Here is a 22887-nt window from a genome sequence, read left to right on the forward strand (position 1 = left end):
TACAGGAAAATTCTCCCCTCTGGCAAACAAGCACAGACTGAAGGGGGTCATGGAGAAAAAAATTAAGTGGAACTTCAAGTAATGCCTATTTGTAAGTTTTAAACAATTTTGGAAGTAGCAGAGAAGGGACAAAAATCCCTTCTACACTAAAGGGTAAAAAGTCACGATGTTTTCATGTTTGAGACTTCACAGCTGTGTTTCAAGCTTTGTTTCTACAGCTTAGAAAGTTAGTAACTTCCTAAAATAAAGCCAGACAGAAACTTACAAGCATTGCCAAGCAAAGCACTCTTAAAACCACACTTGCCCTCATTAGCACAAGCTCAGCCAAAGACAAAAGGCAGAGGAAGGGCTGGGGAAGAGTGCACCACTGCAAGGAGGATGCTCCTGAACATCCCAGCACACAGAGGCCCAATGTGAAACTAGCAGATAAAAACTGCTCTTTTTTTTTTCCCCTCTCTTTGTCTTTTTGTATAATTCGTTGTGAGCTGGATTTATACACTGTTCCCACAGATCCTGAAAATTCAGCACAGTTGAAAACTCACACAATGTGTACAAGCAAGCTTGAAGAAAAACCACAGACAAGGTGCTTTATGTAAACTAGAAGTAACCAAGAGCATGCAAGGAGAAACACCTGTGATGGAACACACACTGCAACCCAGATGACCATATTGCACTAATCACTTGTATTCGCTCTCATACTATTAATGACACCTTCTCACTTTTGCACTGTCCTCAAACAGGGCAGTTCCCTTGAAATGACTGAGAAAGGGGCTCAGAGGACATGTGGTCCAGTGACCACATGTTCTTCCAACATAAACAACAAACAGCAGGTTTTGCATTATAAAAGTTAGCATGAAAAATAATTTACTCCTTCCCATGGCCAAGGAGTAAGGTTCAATGCTTTGCTCTCCTCTGAGCAAATCCTGTCCAGCTGACCTTAGTGTTTAGTGCAGAGCTAGTTAAGAAACTGTTTTTTTGTCAGCTTCACTCTGAAGTTTCCTCTCCTGGTGTCACTGTTCCACATGTTTCATGACGATGCATCAAACTGCCACCAGTGCCAGGGAGCAGGGGTTTGCCATAAATTATCAACAGCACTACAGCTCCAGTCAGATCCCCAGTATTCCACCTTTTTCATGTGTAACCCATCAGCTACCTAATAAACATTTTAAACATAAGAACCAGGAAACAACCTGGTCTTCTAATTGCAGCTTCAGGTCACAGGTTGTTTTCTCTCTTCAAAAGAAGCGCTGTCACCAGGAGGAAGATAATTGTTGTTTGGGTATAAAAGGAAGAAGTAAGAAAAGATCCAACCTTACACTGTGAGTTTTGACAGCATCTGCTTTATAGAACTCGTATCTCTGTTTACTATTAAAAAGCTCTTATTTGCTGAAGCGTTCCCAGACCATATGTTATCAACAAATGTTACTAACCGAATACAAACAGTAATTTTCATTAGGTTTCCTTCACGAGAACAACATTAACCACAAAGGGAATAAATGTTTCAAATGACAGTAAACATACATAGCAAACCCTTGACAACACTGTGGTGCTTACATATTCATAGCCCCCAAAGCCCTGAAAGGATCCATGTCAACAAACACAGAGACCCTCAGAGTTGGGTTTTGTGCAGGTTGAAGCCTGTGGTGATGTCATTAGTTGCCATAGTGATGCTCAGCACAAGACCATCATTCATGTCCCTGAAACATCATTTGTATTCAAGCTAAGTATGCAGTTTATCTGTGCTGTGTATGAAATTATTGCTCAGAAATTAGCTCTGGACAGTAGTTAGATACTAGGATCTTCTGAGGGACTAGCAATGTAATGGTTTCCTTTCCACATTTAATAATTAAGCAAGTTATCACTGCAGGGAGCTTATTTGTTGGGAAAGTGTCTTGGGACCCACTCTGGACAGATCCTCTCATGAAGTAGCCACACTACATTGTCCCCATATCAGAGTTCATGCTGACACTTCAAAGCAGTAATACATCTGCAAACAAGGACAAACAGTGTCATTCTGGCCAAAAGGAAATACAAGGCACAGAAATAAAGTAGAAAAATCCTGACAGTACTTGCTCAGTTAGGACCATATGAACTGTGAATCTCACCTTAAACCCTCAGCCTGGCATTTCTTACTGCCTAGTGTATCCCAAAGCCTGGAGCTGGCCAAGAAATGTTTCTGTGCAAAAGGACTTGGCTAGATTTATCATCCTATTTACAGCATCTGTGCTGTTCCACTAGGACCTGTTTGCACCTCCAGGGTTTCTAGTTAGGCATTAAACTTAGGATGAGTAGCTAAATTCTTCTGGTTGCAAAACCCCAGAGGATGAGATGTGCCCCAGTGGCTAACCTGACAAATGCTGGCCCTTGTTTTACCTTTTACAAGCAAAATAAGTGGATCATCACTGCAGAATTTGTGTGTAACCTTTAGGAACAGGGATTCACCCAGAGGTGCCACCAGTTACTAAACCAACAGCCTAAAATGCTGAGATTGGTTGCTAAGTGACACATAAAATGACACTGATCAAGACGGCACAATCTGGATGGCAAGGGAGGAGGGTCAGACTTGTCTCCAGCTACCTCCATGGGCTCATCCAACCTGGAGCATTTGAAGCTTACCTGTCTGGTCTAGAAGTATTTGGGAGCTCTCTCAGGCACTGTCCTGACTGGTACATGGAAGGAGAGCATGGCCATTGGTGATGCAGGTGCCAGGCTGCTCAGACCAAGCTACCAGCAGCTGTTTCAAGCTGGCAAACCTGCAGGCTGATGCTACTCAGCCCTTCCCAGCTTATGGACAAAACAAGACCTCCTAGTTCTATCACACTTCCAACTGTTTTTCTCTACAATATCCCACTCGTGTGGCCTTGTCTACAATTTTCTCAGCTGCTCCTGAGAGACACTGAGTTACTAATTTCTATTCACCTGTTGTTTTCAGTTTCTCTAAGGGAAGCTTTAGTACCCATGACCTTCCCAAAACATACAGGTTAACACCCAGAGTGCAAGAATTCTCTCAGTCATGTCCTGTGATCTCCAGCAACTCTGCTTAGCCCCTAATCTGAAAGAGTAACCCTTCTTCCATCACTGCTCTTGTAACTTGATCTGGCCAGAACATCAATGTCTCTGATTTCTATAAATAATGAACAACTGCAACTGAATTACACTGCTGGGCTATGAATCAGCTCTGCCAACCAGCTCTGCCTGTCAGTGGGCTAACATGGGAGCAGCTGCAGAGTGATGGGCTTGAGACAGAGTTGACATCTAAACATGATCTATGACCAGTTTCCATGGGCTTCAAAACTGCCAGAGGACATCTTTTTTCCCCTCTCTAGACATATTTATTGAAATGGGTTTTCTTGCCAGCTTGCATGGAATAAACATGAAAAAGCAGAAAATAAAATGTGTATTAAAGAGAGCAACACTCTGCCCTCAAGGTTTCCCTCAGATGTGCATTATGCTCCTTGCACACAGCAGTACCCTGGGACATGGCACCTCTGCTGGAGATGCTGCCCTTCTGCCCTGTTCCCACAAGTTTACTGGTTAAGCAAAACGTCTTGCAGAAAAAATATTCCTACACTTTGGCCAGATTTGCACTAGTTTAATGAGCCACCTGCTCAGTATTGTTTTTCCAGTGTAACCGAATCAGCATCAATGCCTGTCCCCTCCCAGGCCAGGAGCACATCCTTGGGAACGCAGCAGCTCCCCCAAAGGCAAAACAGCAAGTAGTTTAACCCATTTGGTGGGTTTGAGTCTGGATTTCACAGGCCTTAGATGGAACTATGGCTCTGAGGACAGGATTTGACCTGTAGCTATCAGGAGAGGATGCTGAGACATGAGAGAGACCACAACTGTGGAAAACCACAAATTTAGGGGACTGTACTACCATGTATACATGCTCAAGTCACCTCCCCTGGGTTCTTGCTGTTGTGAGGAGAGACCTAATCAATAGTGGAATTAGGCCTTAAGTTGCCTCATCCCAGCTTAGAGGCAGCAAGCAGGTGAAATGAAGCCTGCTCTAAAAGTGCCCCTGCCCATCTCCAGGGCTGAAGAGGGATGCTGGAGGTGACTGCTGCAGGTCCACAACAAAGATCTGAAATGAAAATCTCAAAGGGCATATATAGATGCAAAGAACCTTCTATGTTTCTGCTCATGGAAGAAACTCTTGGTCCAGAAAAATACAATTCAGGTGCTAAGAAAGTTACCTTTCCACTCTGCTTGTAGAAAGAGATTGAGGCTGGTTTGCATCCATAACACAGCTTGATTCCCCTGGAGCTATGTAACTCTGAGTGAGGCCACGTCTCTGCTCCAAGCACTGGGGTCTGCTCTGATGGGACAACCTCTGAGTGAATCTATCACTTCCTCTGATACCCTAACTCCTGCCAAGCACAGAATACTCCTTCCACTAAAAAGACATAATCAGTAATTACACTGCTTAACAAAAGGGTGCTTATTTACCCCAAATCACTACTGCAGAAAGCACTGTGGTGTTAAGCAAAGGGTGAGCAGAGACAGCAGGTCTCTAAGGACTCAGCTCCTCCTCGCAGCAGCTAAGGATGTCTTCCAACCTCCAGCATCTCAGGGACTGTCCATTTTTTGTTCCCATGGCTCTGAGACACAATGTAAATGTCATGCACGCAGACACCATCTTGCTGAACATGATGCACCAGACAGCTGAGAAAAGGCACCATCTCTCCCTCCAGGAGCTGCAACTCCCACATCCTCAGACTGGCTCCGGCAACACTCCGGCTGCTGGCTGAGAGAAATATGGCTGGGGGAGCATCACATCTGTGTTGGGAGTGTGCAAGGTGCAGAAGGCACAGGGCAAAGCTGACAGAGACTGCAGCAAAGCAAAGCCTGTGAAGGTTTGCTCTTCATCTGCTGGTGGCTCCCGAGCAGTCCCCGCTCTGTGCCAGCGCCGTGTCACTTGCCTGCCAGGGCCCCCCAGCCAAGAGGAGCTGCTGAGATGGATGGCACAGCTTTAGGAACCCAAAAAAAAGGATGGTCTTTGCTGCACAGACAATGCAGAGCTTGATTTCTGTTTCCAGAGCATAACTGAGGCACAGAATAAGTGTGATGGGGAAGTTGTAGGAAGGGCTGGGAGGTGGATTTAATCCCATCATAGCTATCCACGGCCACGAGATGGCATTCCCGCCCCGGAGATGTCCCTCTGCCATGCACCCAGCCCAGGACCACCCGCTCCTGCTTCACCCCAGGCTGTGCTTTACTGCAGAAATCCCGCAGCTGGTTTACATGGGAATTTATAGCAACGCTCTTCACCACAATCTCCGAGGTATTAACAGGGAAAATAAGTTGCGTGATTACTTAGCGTGACTCAAATGACAACTGATCTTCAAATGCCCTGTGCTCTTGCTTAATACTGTGACGTGACAATTACAGGAAAAAGGCTCAGCAGGAGGACAAGGAAATGTAAGCCCAGCAACCTTTTACTGGGAGGTCTGAAGCAAAAGAATAATTGCTTTTACAAGGGCTGCCTGCTCTATGTATCTTACCAGTATATCTGCTGTGGGTAAAGCACATGGTGGGGTTTTCATTCATGCAATGGGTCTGTGTGCATTTACTATCCCTATTTGTCACCACTTTTTCTGGAAGGCCACTGCAATGCCCTGCACGTGCTAATCAAAGTTTCCTCTGGCTAAAGATGCTTCACAGAACCAGCTGCTCACTTCACAGACCAATTATTTCATGCAGATGTGGTTAATTACTTCTACCAAATCTTATCACCCCAGAAAAAAAACCACACCAGCAAAGGGGAGCCCTGCAGCTAGTTAAGGTCTGGCTGTGATTCAGACTAACCAATGCCATGCACTGCCCACTTTACACAAACTTGATGTCTCACAAGCACAGACCATGGAAAAGGAGAGATAAACCCTCTGCCTGGAAATGCAGGTAACTTGTTTTGTACCAGCACAGTCTAGAGCCTCCTTTACAGGATTCAGTAGGTGACAGCACTGAAATATTTCCTAAATCTAAACAGAGCAGAAAAGGGCACAAGGTACCCTTTCAAAATCAGCTAAAGGGAGAAACAAGGGGTGTGAAATCAACTTTTCTTGTGCCATCACTCACATTTTTGCTGTCCTATATTCTTCTAAGCCAGGGCCCAAGACAGGAAGCCCAGATCCAGCCTGGCAGGGGGTTTGTCTTGCTTAACTTCTGATGGTTAGAAGAAAAGTAAACCTGGCATTTCCAGGGTCAGAGGGGATGAGTGTGCACTTCCAGCAGGTGATGCCCACCCAGCCATCTCAAGTCACTGCTGTGAAATAGAAGCCTTGCCCTACTTTCATAGATAGGAAGCCCAAAGTAAGGACTGAGCCAGCCACTGGCCCAGGGACACAGTCCCTGAGAAGAGCTCCAACAAATGCACCAACACCACAACCTTCATTGCTGTGGGAGATCTGTCCCTAGACATGCATTTTGCTACTCTGGCAAGACAGTGATCACAGGGCTCAACAACCCCTGACCTACAGGACTTCATTCTTCCTTCAGCAACCACCACCAGGGTTTGGTGAGCCCTCTTCCCACATCCTGAGGGATTCTCCCATCTGCAGTAGCTGTGAGGTTGCTGGGATCCCCCTTCTCATGTCCTCTAAGCCATAGAGTGGGAGTTGCTATGGATGTTATTGGCTTTATTTGCCTACAAGGTCTTTTGGCAAAGGTGTGAAAGAACAGTGAGTCAGGCAGGACGCTCCTGTGCATTGAGCCCTGCCTTTCATGGACTCAATCAATCTCAGACACTTTGGAGTTGTTCTGCATGGGGTTCAAGAAAATGCTGCTGCGTGTCTCTGTGCTCCAGCCATGTTTGCAAGCTCCTCCCTCCACAAGCATGTCCTGCCCTCTCTGCCCACACAATGACAACAGCACACAGCTCCCTCCAAGTGCTCACACACACAGTGCTGCTGTTCATGGGGAGACCTAGGTCATTCACCAAGGCAACTGGCCTCTCTACCTTCATTTTGTAAAAAGGACAACTAAAATGTTGAGAAATCCCTGTCAAGCTCGGCCTTCCCATTAAATCATTCCCTATTCCAGAGCTCTGTCTAGGCAGGAACATGCACAGTACCAGTTCTTTAAAGTATGCTCTCTATCTCCCTGTGCTGCTTTACAACCAGCAATAGCACTACTCCTCATTAAATAATAACGTGCTCTACTTGTACACAGCACTTAATAAATAAACCAACAACTGGGCACTTCTCACAGGTCTCACCCCCTGCCTTTCACTCAACAAGCAATGTGCAGATCTTGCACTAAAGCATGACCTCATTTTTTTTAAGACATCAGCCACTGGTGTCTTTAAAACATTAAACAAGAGGACTGAATGTATCCCAGTAATTTTGTTTTGCCCCCCTCCTCTTAATTTAGCACTATTTCAGATCACTGAATCCCAATTTCATTTCAATGTCCTTTTGGTCTTCACCATCTCATCTTGAGGTTCAGGCATAGGAGTGATGAAGCAGACGGGTGTCAATGAAAATTGCCTTGGGCATCATCACACCTTCTGGAATACTTAAATTTGAATGTATGCACTATCACAAGAATACATAATTCCCAAGTGCATAGGAACACTCAGAAATTAGACAGCTGGCGAGAAAAGAGAGACATTAATCTGTGAAAGAGAAGGTGCAGGAACTCAACCCTTACCAGACACCAGAGAATCTACGTGAAAGCAGTGCTACATATGCTCTAAAGGTCAAGGAAAACACAGCCAGAGCTTGCACTTACTTGATACCAGAGACACCAATTACAAGAGGCAGGTCTGTAGAAACAAGCCTTCACTACTCTTCAACACAGCTTCTAGGGTAACATTTAAAGAACAGGAGAGACCACAGAGCACACAATACCTTTGAGAGTAGAACCCTACCTGGGATCCCCATCTGCAGTCCCAGCAGATCATGGCACTGCTGTCCAGGAGGCTGCACCACGGCAGTGTGACCATCTGAGTGACACTCCAGGTGAGGGAATTGTTAGGGGGGCTTGCCTTTATTCTGGGGAAAAACTCAGCTGCTTCATCTTAAGCAGATTTTCTGTGTCCCCCCAGAGCCCCGGGGCAGCAGCTGAACTGTGTAAGAGCCACTCCTGCAGAGCAGCTGCAGCAGGAGAGGTTCTGAATTTCTAATCAAAGAGGCCACTAAACCACCTGTGTGAAGACTTCCCCAAACAGATCAAATACTTGCACCTGGCTTATCACTTCTTAGTGCATTTTTTTGCTGTGCTTAATGACTTGTCCACAGCCTCCACTTTCAAAAATGGGAACATCCTAGCATAGATCTCAGGAGCATGATGGAAATACTATGACACACACAAAAAGGGTTTTGAAGAGCAGGACAAACTGAACAGCAGAACCTTCAGGTGCAAAGCCATGCAGAGTCTCATTGAAAAACTGGCTCCTAGACATGCTAAATAGCTGTAAGTGAAGACATCTTGTATAGGGGATTTGGACAATTTGTATTCTCCAGCCCTAGAGAAAGGGGCTAAAAGCAAATTCCCTGAAGTTCCTGTCCCTGTCATTGTCAACCTCTTAGCCTAGCAGCATCATGGGCTCAGAGCCTCCTCACTGTACTGGCACAAAGCAAAGGTGAAGATCTCTTCTGGAAGGCATTCCCCAACAGATGCCTTGGGGCAGATGGACCCTCTGCTCAGAACCTCACCCCAGGGACGAGGGCTGTGTCTCAGAAGTGATGTCTGATATTAGCTGTACCCAGGGCTCAGCCACCTACCTGAACACCATTTATAAGGCTCCTGGAGAAAAAGAGCTGGAAACATCTGCACAGCTGTGAAATGAAATCACATAACTGGAAAGGCAAGCCAGTCAGTCTGGGTAACTAAGGCAGCTTATACTTCATGCTGAAGCCAACTAGAATAGGGAGGAGGAAAAAAAAGGCAAAACCAAGCAGTTCTCATAAAATTTTCTTTTGCTTTGCTTTTTACCCAGCATCATGAATTTTGCTTGCACAGGGCTTAGCTAGGCACACAAACCTAGATATGAATGACTGCTTAAAATTGCAGCCACACAGTCCTTCTGCCTGAGCTTTGCCACGTGTGACAGTTCTGCAACAGCCCTGAGTGGAGCACAGGCTCAGAGCACCCGGGTGATGCCAGGTAGTCTGAGGTGGCTGATTTCCCTGCCTGTCTGCAGAGCCTGCAAGTCTCTTGCAGCAGCCAGGGCAGCAATGCCACAGCTCTGCCCAACCTCCTGGACTGCAGAGCCATGCGTGTCTGGAAGTGACCTACCAGGCACTGCACCAACAGCTGTCCTGAGGGATACACAATGTGAATTATGGGCTGCACTCTGCTCCCACTCACATCAGTACCAACATCTTCAGCTTAGCTGGGTTAAATCAGTTCACCCTCATGCAGAATATTTATTTGTAATTTATACAGGGAAGCTCATTTCAGAAGGACCTTTCTCATTTTATCATGAGTGTCACAGCATCTACCAGCTAACCATGGCAGCAAAACACTGACTGCAACAAAATGCTCCTGCTCTCTGCAAAGTCACTAAGAATCACTCCAAACCCCAGGGCTTGAGGCAGTGCATTCCTGAAAAAATCAGATTTTCCCCTTCTGCAAAGAGAGAGGGGGTGCTCCTGCTCGCCAGCCTCTCCTCCTGCTGGGCTTCTCCCTGTGCTGCTCGGGGCCCATCTCCCAGGATACAGTCACCAAACGGTGCTGAGGAAGGATGCTGTGGAGTTTTGTATCTCTTCACTGTCAGGCAGCAGGCTCTGAGGGAAGCAGCAGCACACCAGGCTGAAACCAAGGCCCTCCCTGAGTGATAAGCTCAGAGGTTTGGTGCAAGGATCCTAACACAGGCAGCCTGTCACTGCAGAGATAAGCAGCTGAGCCATCAGAGCACCTTGAGAGCAAATCAGGGAGCAGCATCAGGAGCAAGAACCAAGATAAAACAGGGCACCTCTGTCTCCTAGAGCAGTGGCTAAGGGTACAGAGATGGAGAGGTTTCAAATTCTTCCTAAGCCATTACTTATCAACAGTGAATTTCTGGAGGCCCAAGCACTTGGTCGTGACAAACGTAAGAAGTGACATGGAGTCAGATGAGACCCATTGAATGTCCTTTTTCCAGCACTGCCCCACAGCACATGCTTAAGAAAACTGCAGGGAATAAAAAAAAGAAGGCATCAAAGAATGCTCTTTTCTCCTTCAAAAATAAGAAGTTCCATCCTTCCATCCTCACTTCTCATACTCTGAGCTACTGCACAACTCTTGCACTAGTCCTGAAGAGGCTGCTTTGCAAGGTGGGATATATAACCTTCAAATGTAGTAATTTCTAGGGTCAGAGGAGCAGTCCACATCTCCATCCCTTTGGAATGCCAGGATGGCCAGAAAGGACAGCCAGGTTCTTCCCTCACCAGTTATTTACTGCTTTGAACCCACATTGTTCAGCTGAGTTCAATGCACCTTACTCTCACTCCTGTGAGCCAGAGGAGAATGAGACTCAGCTGCACAGTGAAGTACCTCCAGGTGAATAAACAGCATTTATTTATGAGGCACACAGGACCTTGCTGCTGTTTGTCTCGTTTTGTTTTCTTTTGTTCTGCTCACGGCAGAGAAGGGCGACACAATAAGATGAATCCCTGGCACAGCCCATGAGCACTGCTACAAGCACAGGTCACTGTTTAATTATGTCCAGCAGCCTCTTTAGAGACTGCAGGACAGGGGTGCTGTGGCTGCACCTTTTGTGCTGTTCCCAAGCCCCTTGGCAACCTTGTTCTCAGCCCATGCAAACAGCAGCATCACAAACGCAGCTCCTGGCCTGGCTGTGGCAGAGCCATGGCCACCTCGGGCTTTGCAGATCAGGACAACCTGCAGGCAAGAGAGGGGGTATAAACCCTCAAATATCTGCAATAATACAATTTCAAGAAGTAGAATTTTCTACTGAAAGGAGTAGAATCCTGCTCACTGTGGGATTTGGGTATTTTGTAGAGACATCTGTGGGTTAGGGCATAATACAAAGGCTTTTTCTTACACAACTTATTAAAAGCATCACTAATACACTGCAAGCCTGATCTGAAATAACCCTTGCTATTTCAGTCTGGCTTTCTCTAGTACTGTGCCACCCTGTGCCAGATAATCCTCACATGAATGACGGGGCTTAAAATGTCAAGAATCCAACACAGAGCCTGAGAAAAAATAGAAGACCAGTATTTACTGCCATCCTGAGAGCCACACTCTGCACAGACAACTCATCTGCTCCCTGCTATGTGTCACCACTAACCCTGCTGCCACCCTGCCTCTTCCTAGAGCTACAAACAGGATCCGAGCTCCAAAGTCACTGATGCTTTCAAACTTATTCCCAAAACCTGCTGGTTTTGCACTAGGGAAGACAAAAGGGGACTCTCTCACCAAACTAGACCAGTGCTTTTGGAAATCCTTCGCTGGCTGGGAAATTGCCTTTTTCTGTCAGGGGTGCAGAGCCCAGATGAGCACCCCGTGGCACAGCATCAAGCTGAAGAGCAGCCACTGCTACCAGTGTGCTGTGACCTGGGGTTTTGGCTGAGGGTTGGCATTTCAAGGACATGTGAGAATACAGCAAACTCCATGACTTATTCTTAGGTAAAAATATATCCTAGAAGATCATAAGGCTCCATGATGCTCTCCACCTCCAAGGAAGTCTTCCAGTGGGTGTAACTTTTTTATCCCCTGGTATGTATGAAAAATGTAGTCTTTTTAGCCTGTAGAACCTCCAGATGATGGAAAAAAATAATTTCAGGCAGTTTGAAGAGTTATAGCAGAGAAAATATTTCCTGTATTCACCATATCTTTTGAGTACAGGCACTTAACCTGCATTTCTATTTTTTGAGCTTCTGAGAAACAGAAGTTTTGGGATGAACAGGGGTAACTTGTTTCAGTATTTACACTTCCATAGTGCTGAGGCTCAGAACCCTGGCAGTGTGCTCCTCACCCCCAGGCCAGGAGTATCCCCTGCCAAAGCACACAAAACCTGGGATGCCTGGGGAGCAAGCTTCCCTGGGGAGCAGCCCAGCATGCTTTTGCTGATCTAGTCCCTTTATCAATGAGTGCTTTGCTGATGGCAATAAGTACACAAGCAAACAGGGTGTGAAAGACCGCGGAGAGAGCGACGTCAGCATCAAATGAGACACTCTAGCAGGTGGTTTTGGTTGGCCATGGGTCTTTTGTCTGCAAGGCAGCATAGATCAAAAATACACCAAGCACTTCTCTGAGCTGTTTCCATCACTACCCTCATCACCAGAGTACCTGAAAGCCTTCAGGTCTTGTACGAAGCAAGATGACAAACGTGTCACATCTGGTTCATTCTCTCTTTCCTTCTCTTTTGAAGAGGAGAATGTAAAGTGCAATAAATTACTTTCATGGGGCTTTGGTTTTCACTGTCTGGGCTGTTGTGTCTGGAAGGGAAGTCAAGGTGAAAGAAGCACTTCTAACAGAGAGGAAAAAAGAACCAGCCTTCTGGGATGGTTTCTGTGGAAGATTATTCTAGAGTCTTGGCTTGGGTGGATGGTTTTGAAAGAAAAAGTCTCAGAACCCTCAAGGAGTGTAACCGTCTAACCTGCTTCCCTCCTAAGGCACTTCCATAGGTATTACCCCAACTACTGGAGCAACTCAGAAGACTTCAAGCCTGACATGGGAAGCCAGTGCAGGGAGAGGATGAGTGTGGTGGACTTGCATAACTTGCAGGAAGCTGCAGCATTCAGCGTTGGCTGCATTTTCCTGAGGGCTGATGGCTTCCTGCCCAGACACTGTACATTTCATTATGATAAACAGACCCACTCAATTAAAGAGCTCACTCCTGCAGCCCTTATTTTCAAAACAACACTTGTATAAATGGTCCTGTGGTTGACAGCAAGCAGACTTGCATAAGGAAGGACAGACCCTTTAAGCAAAACTGGGATGAAGAGACCAAGCTAAACACACACATTTAACCCAGCAGAAGTCTGCTTTCCAGTATGAGTAATTCCAGTAATTTCCCCTAAACAGAGCCCAACTTTCTCCATTGAAGCCATAAAAATACCTAAAATAGTGACAACTGCAGGTTCTTATGGAAATTTCCTCCAAGCACAGCTCTCCTACTTCCTTCTCTGAAGCAGATTTTGAGGCTTTTTGTAAAGTAAGCCAGGCTGCAGTACTTTTCCTGATTGGGAATATTGTTTTTAAACTGCTTACTGCAGATTCTTGCGCCTCCGGTGCAGCACAGGGCACAAGGCATCAGCAGTTTCTGAGCCTCAGCAGGAGGAGAAGCAGTGAGGGCAGGCAGCCTGTCTTTGGCTCTGCTCTCCTCCTGCCTGCAGTGCTCATGCACCAGCAATGCAACCCAGCTGGGTGGTTTGGCTTTCCTTCCACACGCTTGGGAAGCTCTTGGTGAAATGTCACTGGGAGCCCCATCACTCAGAGGGAATGGGATACTGGGGACAGAGAGGCAACATCCCACAGCAGCCCCTCCTCCATTGCTCCCCACCACTGGAGGAGGCTTCACATAACCTTGGCAATTCTTCACTGTAAGGATGTGCACTGAGAATTTAATTGAAGTGTGAAATCCCTGCAGTGAACCAGAGGAAAACTGCCTCAAACCATACAGATAGTGTTTCAAGTCAACTAATCCCACCAATGGGAAAGGAAAGAAGCCATTCAGCATTTTCTCCTTTCAAATTAACAAAGACCAATCACTACTAGCAGAACTTACAACATCTGGGTAAGACAAAAAAAGCCAAGCATGGGGCCAAATCTGGGGATTTGGGGACCAGGTCAAAGAGGACAGAACAAGACTCTGCCCTTGAACTGGACCAGGGCAGAGTGGCCTCAGATGAAGCTTTAACTGAGTGACTTGCAGCTTTCCCCAGCTCCTCTCCCACTTTTTGCTATGGCTGCTGGAGTGTGTCCCTGCCAGCTGTTCCCCCTTCTCATAGTACTGCCAAAACCCTGACAGTGAAGATGGGATTATGTACCTATACCTGATGGCACCAGTTCAGATGGACACTCAAACAAGTATTTATCTAAGCACACGCTTAACTCCATCCCTATTTAGCAAAGTACTTACGTAGGGGCACAAATTTATATCTCTATGGCTACAAGAGACGTAAGCCTGTCATTAACACTCTTTTTTCCTCAGTCAGGGCTTATGTGCCATTCTTAGTCACAAGATGACACTCTGCATAGGTGGAAGGCCACATTTCTCCTCTGCTTCTCAAAGTCCTCTCTGGCTTCATCATGCAGGAGCCAGAGCTATCTGCAGAGACTCTGCAGCACCGAGATTGGGCAGAGGAGAGGGTGGTGGAGGCAGCAAAAGGCAAAGCAAGACTTACGTTGGCTTTGAGGCTTCTGCCTGGTCAGTCTGCAGTTTCTCCCCACCTTCAACTTCCATGGTGCAGTAGACAATGCGGTTAGGGGCCAACGACTTCAGACCCTGCACTTCCATGATGACAACCTGCCGGGAAAAGAAAGAGGAGTTTAAAAGGAGCAGCCTCCTCCAGCCCTCACTCTGGCTGCTGACCCCCTGGCCAGCCAGCACTGGGGTCCTCCACGTGCTGCTGGAGGTTCCTGGTGGCAGGTGGGCAGGGACAGTGGCACTGCCCAGACTCAGTGGGGACTGCAGCAGCCAGTGAGGTCTGTACGGAGACCCTGTGGTCTCCCTCTGACTGCACATGGGCTTGTTGAAACTCCTGGGTGCCCAGGGCTGTGCCAGCCTACAGGAGAGAGGCCTCACCTAAAAGTGCCTTAATATGTGAAATCCAGAAAAAAAAAAAGCAGCATAACAGCTGCTCAGCTTGTGACAAAAACTTGTTTTCATGATAAATCATAGAATGGTTTGGGTTTGACCTGTGAAGATCATCTAGTCCAACCCACCCCTTGAGGGCAGGGACATCTTTCACTGGATCAGGTTGCTCAGAGTCCAGTCCAACCTGACCTTGAACAATTCCAGAGGTGAGGCTTCCACAATTTCTCTGTGCAACATGTTCCAGTGTCTCACCATCCTCATTGTAACAATTTCCTTCCTTATATTCCATCTAAATCTACCATTTACCAGTTTCAAACCATTGCCCTTTGTTACTACAGGCAAAACATCTTTCTCCACCTTTCTTATAAAGACATTTCTTATTAAGAAATCACCATCTAAGTTTCTCACAGGTATCCTTCATTTTAAAGGTGATTAATCCTGTTAACCATGTAGCTTAAACACTTCTACAAGAAACACTGTGGGAGTTTCTGTTTGGGCTTTAGTACAGCTACCTCTGCAGTATTTACAGAGGGGTTTAAAATTCATCTCCTCGGGTCCTGTGATCTGTGCTTGCACTGAAGATCCCTCCCCTGGCACAGAGCTCCACAAACCCTCTGATGAGCACACATTTTTGGCAAAAACTATTTTGCAGCAAGAATTCCATGCACAGACACAATGCACAGACCTGCCAGCTCCTGAAGTCAGTGTTTCACTGAGCTTCTGCTTCCTACTGGATGAGGCTCAGCTGGAGCAAAGCCTTTGAGACATCCCATTGTAAGGACAAGTCCCTTTATGGACAGCTATTCATGCTGCACAGGCTTTTGCAACAGAGAGGTCTGCTGCTTTGTGATAGTTCCCTGCTCCTCTGTACAGAAATGTTCACAAGTCAGGCTTTACTTGATGCTGCTGTTGAACACACTATCTCTGGGTTCACAGTCCTATTTTAAAACAAGACTGAGCTGAGTATTACACAGATGGTTTCAGACACCAATAAGTTAAACTCTGAGACTGGACAACCAGCAATGTTAAGTTTTGCCTTGGCATGATAAATATATATAGCAAGAGACCCCTTAGGAAGAGAAATAAACAGGAAATTACACAAAAATAGAATTTTCTGATTTTTCTGCATCCTACAGTTTTTACCCCATCCTGGTAGTTGTTTTGACAATGTAACATAAACCCACTCACTGTCAGACAACAGCTATTCTGCATGGGTGTGCTGATGACTCCTTGGAGCAAATGTCTTGACTAGACTGCAAATATGTTTGCACAGAACAGTTACGTTGGTTGAAAACAGCTACAGCAGCAACACTGGTTCCAGGACCAAGACAGCCTGTGTCAGAGGTAAGAGTGGGTCCCTGCCTTCCCCTGGGCTGTGCAGACACCCTGCTTGACAGAGGCTGAGCAGAAAGTCAGTGCTCAACACAAGGCCAAGAGCAAGCCAGCAAAGCAGAGTGTTTCCACACAAACTGCAAGCCAATCTGTTGGGTGCAGTCAAACCCCAGTGATGTTTAAAGGTTCTCCAAAGAGGAGGTGAGCCTTGCAGGGAAGCACAGTGACCCCTCTAACCAGTAATAATTAATCATGCTGACATTTATGGTGTTGCATTATTGTACTGGTTTCAGGGACAACAGGCTCCAGGGTACTGGGGTACACTCAGCAACAAGCTGTAGGAAGAGGTCAGTTAATGAAGCAGATTTCTGAGCCATCTGAAACACACCAGCAGAAAATGCCAGATGGTTTATCTCACACAGTTTTTCCCAACAAGATGCTGAGACACCAGAAAGGACACAGTGTTTGACCACAGGCAAAGCTTCTGATAACTCAGAGAAGAGCTGCTCCTCATGGAGATCAGGAAGGGATTTCTCTTGATCTCTCTTGATCTCTGTCCACCTAACCACAATTTGAACTGAGCAGAAGTTGTCTGCTCTCCTTTTTCCCCCCACACACTCTGCACACTGCTGGGAGCATGGAGCTTACCTCCAGGGAGAACGACAACACGACATCTGACTTGGAAAGCTGGTTCTCATTCTCTTCTCCCATGTCAATGATCGAGGTGTTGTGACTGCGTTTCAGTTTCTGCAGCTTGAACTCGGAGCCTCCCTTAGACACAGGCATGCTCTCTAGGTTTGCCATCAGGAGATTGACAGATGACTTCAGCTCCTCAATGTACATGTTTTCCATTTCTTTGGACACAAACTTGGGAAACTTGCGCTCCTTGGATTTTGGAAACAAAAACACCAGAATGAAGGGCTGTGACAATCAGCAACCACCTGCTGCACAGGGAGAATCCCCCAGGAGCATCTGCAGGGGTCTGTGAGCAGAGAACTCCCATAAACCAGATGACAAATGACACCTTCCCCCTGTGTAATGCAGACACGTTATTGTTAGTTTCCCATAGAATTACCACTTGGTTCTTACCCAGTTTTACTGTTTCTTGCATACACTTGCATTTCATTCCTTTTTTTCAATCTGCAAATGGCCCTCTGCATGTATCTGTATTCACTACAAACACTCTAGACCAGATCCCAGCTGAACTTTGTGACTGGCAGCAATTCATTACTGATTCAAAGGATGCTGACAGTTAGAGGCTTGTTTTCCAGTCTCCCAAATGTGCCAGCTCTTCCAAAAACACTTCTGAGCAGTTGCTCCATTAGTTCTCTAGGTGTGGAAGAAGCCCAAGGAGGGAAAAACAGCAATGTGTGGGCAGGAATGTGTGCTCCCAACTGGAAGAAGGGGTAAACCACCCTTCCCATTACTTGCCAGGGCCCATGTCTCCCACTAACAAGACAGCTGTTCACTGTCAGACCCTCCAGTCCTGCTTGCTGTAAACAGGGTATTTAAACATTAAAACCAAAGGTGACAGTGTGAGCAATGTGACGTTCCCCAACCTGTATTCTCAGCTTTGAGCTGCTGCCCATGCTCCAGCTCTCTCAGGATCTCTAGTCTGAGCCCTGTGTCTTCTGACAACTCTGCCCATGCCCTGAATCTGCTCAGGGTTTGCACATCTCTTGGTGAGTTACAAGAGACTGTGCAAGGTGTTCGACAGTGAGCAGCATCTGCAGCCAGGGAACTCCAGGCTGGTGTACTAAGTATCTTGGTGGCAATTCATAATACTGCAAAAAGCAGCTCGCAAAAAGTATGCTGGAAAAAAAGGTCATGCTTTTTTCTAGAAGACTGTTGTCAGGCTGCTGAAAAAGTACTCCACTGCACTAGGTTCTGCATCAGTCCTCAATAGCTTACGTGTTACAAACACAGCTCACAGCAGTGCTCACACCAAGCAGTGAAAATACAGCCTTCTGTTTCCAACCTCAAACTTGGCAGGTCATTTCCACATGTAAATTAGACCTGGCATAAGATAAACTACCTAATATGCATTATATAAGTTGCAAGCCACTCCTAGGAAAAAAAGCAACAAACACAACTGTTTTGTAGATTTTGAGAACTACTGCTGAAGGACTGACATTCAAACATCAATCCTTTTTCACCCTGCTGTTATCCATCCCTCCTCCAGGGACTGCAATTTTGGCACTGCCCCCACAAAGCTCTTCAGAAGTGTAGGAAGGACTGAGACATCTCATTGTGTGCCACCAGCAACTTCTCACTCTAAGGCTAAAGCCAGGTAGTTTGAAGTGACACATAACAACACAACTGGGACTGGGTCTAGTGATGGAAACACGAAGATGCAAGTGTGGTCCCAAGCTACCCATCAGAGTGGAGACAGAGCTGGGGGAAGTTTGGAGGAAGACACTAGCCAGGCATGCAGACAACAGCAAGAAAGGGTGTCAGTCACCTCCACATGTACTTGGAGGGAGAGGACCAGAAATGGGGACAAGTGTGAAGAGAAGCAGAGCGAAAAGGCCGCAAGGAACAGCCAGTCCAGCAGAGTAGGGCCACCCCAGAGGGACATACTGCTCTGGAGCCATCACAAGGTCTCATTTAGTTGCTGTTACTTGTGATCTTCCTTGCCCTTGAGGCCAGGTGACTGGGTGGGAGAAAGGCACCACAGGACAGCAGGGGACTTGTTACTGCAGCAAAAAATATACCTCAGCTTTGGCATCACTAAGCTCTCAGCTGTAACACTGCTCTCATTTAGCTTCTGGAAAATTAAAACACAGGGAGTGAAAAGCCTGTCCAGATTCAGCTTTATAACAACTGCTTGACCTTGAGGATGATCCTCAGGCTGGCTGGCTCCAAGGCTGGGCTTGCCTGTGGCTGCACAGGTGCCGTGCTGGGCACCCTCCCCTGGGCACATGAGGAGGTAAAAAGACCCAGAGCTGTGCCCTGCCATCCAGGTGCAGCACCTGGTCACCAAGGAAAGCTGGCATGCATGGTGACATGTTTGGGGTCACACAACAGGTCAGATGAGGGCTTGCAGAGCCACTGGTCCTGCAGCACTGGGACCCCAGGTCCTGTTAGACTCCACAACCTTTGTTGTCTCTGAAGTACAAATATCCTAGGGTGAATTTCTTAATTTATTATAAGGTGCTAATTTGCCTTTAGTATGGGATCCCCAAGATGGCCATCTCAGGGCTGGTTTCACAAGCACAGTAAGTCTCCCTGTGCAACAAACCTGCATCAAAAGCTGCAAATTGGAGGTAAAACTGGAAATGCTGTCCTTTCACTGAGCTGAATTGTGAACCTGCCCTATGCCAGAGGGAAAGTTGCCCTGCCCAGAAAGGAGGATACAGAGAAGGACTGAAAAGGTCATTTGGATGCCTCCACAAGGTGGTATTAAGGAGTCTGAAAGTACAAGGTTTCTCATTCTGGAAAGAAGGCCTGAAGCAGTCAGGTGAAGGAGATTAAATATCAATACCTGCCAGCTGCATCATAGGGAAGTCCCTTTTACTCTAAGCTGCCCTCCAAGGTGCACAGCTGTGTTTTGAAGGTTGGATTCTGCACAGGGAAATGTCAGGTTGTGCCAAGGACTTTCCCCTGCCTGTCTCTCACAGGGCCAGCAGTGACATGGTTTGTTTCCAGCATCCTTGAGGGAGGAATGGAAATGGCAAATTCTCGTTTGTAAAAGAGAATTCATGAAGCTGCAGCCTCTGCTGGCTGCTACTGAACCATGCATATTGCTGTCCCACACCCCATAAAGAGAAAATGAAACAACAAAACCAGGCAGTCTCATTCTGGCACCCAGTGCCTGGCTGCCCAGCTCGGAACAGGAGCAGCAGAACTCTGTGCAGGGGCTCACATTTTGCTGCAAATCAAAAATACTGTAGGTCTTCTTGACAATGAAATGGCAAAGGGCCAAATGTTGAACAAAAGAGCTGCAGTCAGTTTGCTGCACCACTATTTGGACACGTGGTCCTTGGTCACCTTGCTGTTTATATCAGTGAAGTGGGGGAAAATGGAGCCATCTCCCCAAAGGCAGCAGTAGCAGAAATGCAAGAGAGAAATAACTGCTCAGGTGCAACCAGCACCCTTGCTAACACTTGACCATAAAGAAACAGGCTCTGCTTTTCATACCCAGGGATCTCAGTGTGGTCACAAACAGCTCCAAGATGACCTTTCTCATAAAAACCCAGCTTAGTGCCAAGAGAACTGGTGCTGAAGGCAGGGCCCTACCCTGAGGGATGTCTCCCTGGTTAGACCCTTTTCTTCTCCTTCTAGTAATGTTTTCTTGATTATCCAGAACAGCCAGATAGATCATTCCCAGTGACTTCAGCCCCATTAGGGCTTTATAGGTGACTCCAAGCATCTGATTATAGGCAAGGATAAAACCTCTGCCATACAGATGCCAACAGGATCCAGGTTTTCTTTCCATCTATGGTCCATCAGAGGCCATGTATATCTGCACTATGGGAGGGTGTCATTTGCTTCTAGGGAGATTTTTCATTTCAGAAGGGTGTCTGGGGAGTTTAGCTGAGTACTTAGTTATAAAATTTGTTTTGAGGTGCAATGCCAGCCTGACTGCCATGGTGATCATGCTTGGGTCAGCACATCTGAAGTACCTTTACTGGGGCAAGATCTACCTGCAGGCAGGGAACTCTGGCTCCCAGCAGCCCAGCAAGTGGCACAAACCCCATCAGGGCATTTCTGGGCTCCTTTTTACATGCCATCACCAACTTTGTTGCCTGCCATGTAAGTTTGACAAATGTGATGTGAACTTGCAGATCCAGATGGAGCACCTCAGGACAATTTCTTCTCCACTGCTGAGGATCCATAAGGGATTCCACAGGAACATAAAGTGTTCCAGCTCATCAGGATGTTCCAAGAAATGCATATCACAACAGCTTCATTTGCACTTGTTGTTTTGTTTGTAGTTAAAAAGCTGCTCATTTTTTACTGATTATTACTGGGAGGAGAAATCTGTGAGGTTAGGACATGACCTGGGGGCTGCATCAAACTACTTAGCTGTTTCTATATAGAATCATAGAATGTATGGGACTGGGGACCAATAAGGATTATGCAGTCCAACTAGAACAGATTGCCAGCCCCATCAAGCCTGACCTTGAATGTCTCCAGAGATGGGGCCTCCACCACCTCTCTAGGCAACCCGTTCCAGTGACCCAACACCCTCACATTAAAGAACTTTTTCCTAATTTCCAACCTAAATGTACCCTTTTCTAGCTTAAAACCATTACTCCTTGTCCTATTGTTACATGCCCTAGTGAACAGGTGTTCCCCAGCCTTCTTATAGGCCCCTTTTGGGTACAGGAAGGTCCCTATGAGGTCCCCGTGGAGTCTTTTCTTCTTCAGGCTGAACAACCCCAGCTCCCTCAGCCTGTCCTCATCAGAGAGCTGCTCCACCCCTCAGATTATTTTCATGGCCCTCCTCTGGACACGTTCCAACAGCTCCACATCTTTCTTGTGTTGAGGGCTCCAGAGCTCGATGCAGTACTGCAGGTGAGGTCCCACCAGGGCAGAGCAGAGGGGCAGAATCACCTCTCTCCATCTGCTGGTCACACTTCTTCTGATGCAGCCCAGGATGTGCTTGGCCTTCTGGGCTGCAACTGCACAGGAGTGGCTTGTGTCCAGCTTTTGATCCACTAGTCCCCCCAGGTCTTTTTCCCCACAGCTGCTCTCTAGCATGTCTTCCCCCAGCCTGTATTCATATCTCTGGCTGAAGAACTTGTTAATACAGAAGACTGGTTTGGGTTTGTTGTTTTTTTACCTTGGCAATTTGTTCTGCCATTTGCAGACGTCCATCCAACTCCCGTCTGATCTGTGCTGCTTGCTCATCTGGGTTGTCCAGCTGTATAAAAACAAAAGGGGAATCAAGGTGAAAAATTACCCAATGCAGCACCTTTACAAGCAGCTCAGTTCTTCAGGCTGCCCATCTGTATTATGATCTCAAATAAGAACAGCACAGAGGGAGTGGTGACAGGCCCCACTCCAGGACAGAGGCCCCCAAAGGATGCACACAATGTTCAGCATCTCGAAACAGACACAGCCAGGGGTCTGTACAGACCCTGTTTTGATGCCTGCCAAGCTGCCTCCTGGGCTGAGCATCCTCACCCTGAGGTCTCACTCCCACTTTGTCCTGTGAGCCAGCCTGACAGCAAGCCTTGCTGGTGACTATCTGAACACCTGGAAAGCAGGGTGGCCTCCAGCAGGCTGTCACTTTGCTGGTGCTTGGGAAGCCACAGTCCCCTATTGCTATTGCATCAATGCCATAAAACTAGTTTCTGCCATCTCAAACCATAACAGCCCCCTGTGCTGGGACACAACACACAGCAGCTTTGGGTCACCAAGCCAAATGCTCCCTGCCCCTGCTTGCCACCCAGAAAAAGATAGAAGGCTCAGCAGAAATCCCCAGAAATAGAATTTCTGTATTTCTTCCCCTTTCCCCCACATTCCTGCACCCCTGTGCTGCCACTCAATTCATACCATCAGTTTTTCTATAGCCTTCAGCACTGGTTTTTGCAACACACTGCCCACAGCCCCATAGCTCAGTTTTTGGCATCTGCCTGGCCCTGAATTGTCTTCTGAGGGTAAAATATTGTTTCTGCCAGTTAAGCAAGCAATTACAGCACATGTGGAAGAGGCAGAGTGACTGCTGTGAGCAGCTGCCCGTTGGAAGGACTCAGGGCAGATCTGTTATTTTTAGTGGGAACACAAAGACATAAATTATAAATCAACAAAAAAGAAAAAAAAAATCAAACTAGTCCCTGAAGAAGTCAAGAGCTGCTGTAATGAGGTAGCAATTTCATGGCTGGGTTCCTGAC

At 46.9% G+C, this 22887-nt stretch overlaps 1 protein-coding gene across 1 annotated transcript in view; it reads right to left on the bottom strand.

Moving 5' to 3' along the window:
- CADPS (Ca++-dependent secretion activator) overlaps positions 1-22887 on the bottom strand; it is a 177826-nt gene that overhangs the window by 120731 nt on the left and 34208 nt on the right. The window contains exons 4-6 of the mRNA XM_009997038.1: positions 21834-21914; positions 16694-16930; positions 14301-14422 (exon numbers count right to left, since the gene is read on the bottom strand). Of these exons, the coding sequence (XP_009995340.1) occupies positions 14301-14422; positions 16694-16930; positions 21834-21914 (440 nt within the window). The remainder of the gene's footprint in view (positions 1-14300; positions 14423-16693; positions 16931-21833; positions 21915-22887) is intronic.

The sequence above is a fragment of the Chaetura pelagica genome, unplaced genomic scaffold (genome assembly GCF_000747805.2).
Source record: "Chaetura pelagica isolate M959 unplaced genomic scaffold, ChaPel_1.0 scaffold364, whole genome shotgun sequence".
Lineage (NCBI taxonomy): Eukaryota > Metazoa > Chordata > Aves > Apodiformes > Apodidae > Chaetura > Chaetura pelagica.